This window comes from Lipotes vexillifer, unplaced genomic scaffold, assembly GCF_000442215.2.
Source record: "Lipotes vexillifer unplaced genomic scaffold, Lipotes_vexillifer_v1.1 scaffold1038, whole genome shotgun sequence".
In the NCBI taxonomy this organism is placed as follows: domain Eukaryota; kingdom Metazoa; phylum Chordata; class Mammalia; order Artiodactyla; family Lipotidae; genus Lipotes; species Lipotes vexillifer.
This window is the reverse complement of record NW_006780148.1, coordinates 768,486-772,355: the sequence shown is the minus strand read 5'-3', so window position 1 is coordinate 772,355 and position 3,870 is coordinate 768,486. Positions and strand designations below refer to the sequence as shown.

At 38.5% G+C, this 3,870-nt stretch overlaps 1 protein-coding gene across 1 annotated transcript in view; it reads left to right on the top strand.

Moving 5' to 3' along the window:
* Window positions 1–484: 484 nt before the first annotated feature.
* RAD54B (RAD54 homolog B) overlaps window positions 485–3,870 on the top strand; it is a 100,151-nt gene continuing 96,765 nt past the window's right edge. Inside the window, exon 1 of the mRNA XM_007453243.1 lies at window positions 485–637. Within this exon, the coding sequence (XP_007453305.1) occupies window positions 503–637 (135 nt within the window). The 5' untranslated portion in view covers window positions 485–502. The remainder of the gene's footprint in view (window positions 638–3,870) is intronic.

The following is a 3,870-nucleotide window of genomic DNA, read 5'->3' as shown; positions in this document are numbered from 1 at the left end:
TTTATTCATTCATTCAGAAATATTTTTTAGTGATTATAATGTATCTGGCTTTGTGGTCGAAGCTGCTTACAGAGTGGTGAAGAAAACAAGAATGATTGCTACCCTCATGCAGTTTATGGATTAATGGAATAGAAAAAAAGCAACATGTTGGATGTATGTCTGTGAATAATTATGTTTCTTTTGATTTTGAAACTACTATCTAAATTGAATTTAAGGCTATATAATCATTATCTAATCTGTAGTTTTATCAAAATTGATACAGTATATGCTCAGGTTTACACCATGTAATTTAAATCTTAAATATTTTTCAGAAGCCTTTTGTGATGGAAAATAAAATGTTACCAGCTGTTGAATTTGTTTCCTAAGGCTTTTTACAGGTTTATTCTCTTATATTTTTAAAGATGTCATGATTGTAGTGATGATATACTTGGAGGTGATTCTAATCTGACTTATGATTAGATCATTTTTGTTTTGGGTATTTTTCAGGTTAATACTGCTGAATATGAGACGATCGGCAGCACCAAGTCAGTTGCAAGGGAATCCCTTCAAAAAGCCAAAATTTATACCGCCAGCAAGAAGTAATCCAAGTCCTAATGAAGAGGTTACAAAGCTGAATTCAGATATAAAATTATCTGAGGTAACAAAACAAAACAAAACAGTAAAGGAAGTATAATCTAGAGAAGCATGTAGTTTTTAAAAAGTGCCATTTAAACAGGTAGTAATACTTAATGCCTATAGGAGTTTTCAGTATCTCTGATAAATTCTTCTAAAAACCTTAGAAATAATGACTAAATATATATATTTTAAAGGAATGACATAAAATAAACTTGGGTTAGGTCTGTAAAATAAACTTTCGTTAACAGTGAAAAATACCTCTGCAAGGGAAGGGGTGGAGATTCTTGTTAAAAAAAAAGTTGCTCTGATCAGTGTTCTTTTTAAAGGTAACACATAAATAAGTGAAAACTTTAAGGCAATTTAAAGAGAAAACATATAAATAATGCTTTATATCACTGTTCTGGACACTTCCTTTCATTTATGCTTGTAAAAAGTAAGTGCTCGAAACAGTCTTTTTTTTTTAACAAATCTACATTATTTATTTATTTGTTTATTTATTTGGTTGCGTCAGGTCCTAGTTGCGGCACACGGGATCTTCTTTGTGGCCTGTGGCGTCCTTTGCTGCGGCAAGCGGGCGTCTCTCTAGTTGTGGCGTGAGGGCTCCAGGGTGCACAGGCCCAGTAGTTGCGGCATGTGGGATCCCAGTTCCCTAACCAGGGATCGAACCCACGCCCCCTACATTGGAAGGCAGACTCCCAGCCACTGGACCACCAGGGAAGTCCCGAAGCAGTCTTTTTTTAAAAAATTTTATTAATTTTTATAAATTTATTTATTTTTGACTGCGTTGGGTCTTCGTTGCTGTGCGCGGGCTTTTTCTAGTTGCGGCGAGCAGGGGCTACTCTTCATTGTGGTGTGCAGTCTTCTCATTACGGTGGCTTCTTGTTGCGGAGCGTGGGCTCTAGCCACACAGGCTTCAGTAATTGTGGCTCACGGGCTCTAGACTGCAGGCTCAGTAGTTGTGGCGCATGGGCTTAGTTGCTCCACGGCATGTGGGATCTTCCCAGACCAGGGATCAAACCCGTGTCCTCTGCACTGGTAGGCGGATTCTTAACCACTGTGCCACCAGGGAAGCCGCCGAAGCAGTCTTAATATATATTCTTTACTACTAAGATGAAGGATTGTTTTAGTCTTAGGTATATAGAAGTTATATAAAGGTTATATAGAGCATATATAAAATGGGCAGTCCACAGTTCTGCTACTGTACAGTTCTCTGATTCATTTATGTTATGGAGATTAAAGTCTACTAATATTTCTTCTATTTTTTTATTATGGTAAGATATGTATAACATAAAATTTGCCATTTTACCATTTTCAAGCATGCAGGTAGTTGTCATTAATTTCATTCACACTGTTGTGCAAAAATCACCACTGTCTGTGTTCAAAACTTTTTCATTACTCTAAACAGAAACTTTGTAACCATTAGGCAATAATTCCCTGTTCTCCCCTCCGGTCATCACTTTTCTACTTTCTGTGTCCATGGATTTGATTACCCTAGGTGCCTCATATAAATGGGATCATAAATATTTGCCCTGTTGTCTCTGGCTTATTTTATTTAGCCTGAGGTTTTCAGGATCATTCATGTTGTAGCAGGTATCAGAACATCAGTGCTTTGTATGGTTAAGTAATATTCAGTTGTATATGTATATATTGTATTTTGTTTATTCACTCATTTATTGATAGATACTTGAGTTGTTTCCACTTTTTGGCTATTATGAATAATGCTGATGTGAACACTGGCATACAAGTTTCTGTTTGGGTACCTGTTTTCAGTTCTCTTGTGTATATGCTTAGGAGTGGAATTGCTAGATCATATGGTGATTCTGTGTTTAGTTTTCGAGGAACTACCAAATTGTTTCCATAGCTGCTGAACAATTTTGCATTCCCATCAGCAATGTATGAGGGTTCCAGTTTCTCCACATCCTCAGCAACACTGGTTATTTTCTGTTTTCATTGCTGTTGTTTTTTTTGTTTGTTTTGATTATGGCCATTCTTGTTGGTGTGAAGTGGCATTTCACTGTGGTCTTGATTTGCATTTTCCTAATGACTAGTAATGCTGAGCATCTTTTCATGTGCTTATTGACCATTTGCTTATCTTCTTTGGAGAAATATCTGTTCAAGTCCTTGGCTTTTAACTGGTGTTTTGTCTTTTTGTTGTTGAAAACATCTATTGATTTTTGACTCTGTGTTTTTTGGCCTGCATCTGTTTATTTTATCCTATACTCCTTTAGAATTCTGGCCACAATGTAAGGAGAAAACTATGTAAGCATAGTTTTTAATTTTAAATAAGGTTTCTTTTTGTACAAGCAGCTTTATTTAAATACAGTTCACATACCTGTAGTCTGCCTACTACAATTCAGTTGTCTTTAGTATGTTCAGAGTTGTGCAGTGCTCACCAAAAGAACATTTTTATCACTCCAGAAAGAGACCTCATACACATCAGCCCATCAGAATCCCCCAGCCCTTAGCAACCACTAATCTACTTTCTGTTTCTATATATTTACCTATTATGAACATTTCATATAAATGGAATCAAACATGTGGCCTTTTGTGACTTACTTTTTTCAGGTAGCATAGTGTTTTTCAAAAGGCTCATCCACATTGTAGCATGTATCAGTAATTCCTTTCTTTTTATTGCTGCTGTAACAGATTACCAGAAATTTAGTGACTTAAAACAATGCAAATGTGAGACTTCCCTGGTGGTCCAGTGGTTAAGATTCTGCCTTCCAATGCAAGAGACGTGTGTTCGATCCCTGGTCAGGGAACTAAGATCCCACATGCTGCAGGGCAACTAAGCTCACACACCACAACTACTGAGCCTGCGCTCTCTTGAACCCACACACCACAACTAGAGAGAAGCCCAGTGCTGCAACGAAGAGCCTGTGCACCGCAACGAAAGATTCCGTGTGCCGCAACTGAGAACCGATGCAGCCAAATAAATAAATATTAAAAAAAAGGAAAATAATACAAATGTATTATCTTACAGATCTGTAGGTCAGAAGCCCAATGTGGGTCTCACTGGGCTAAGACCAAGCTGTTGGCAGGGTTGCATTTATTTCTGGAGGTTTTAAGAATGTTTCCTGGGCTTCCCTGGTGGCGCAGTGGTTGAGAGTCCGCCTACCGATGCAGGGGACACGGGTTCGTGCCCCGGTCTGGGAAGATCCCACATGCCGTGGAGCGGCTGGGCCTGTGAGCCATGGCCACTGAGCCTGTGCGTCCAGAGCCTGTGCTGCGCAACGGGAGAGGCCACAACAGTGA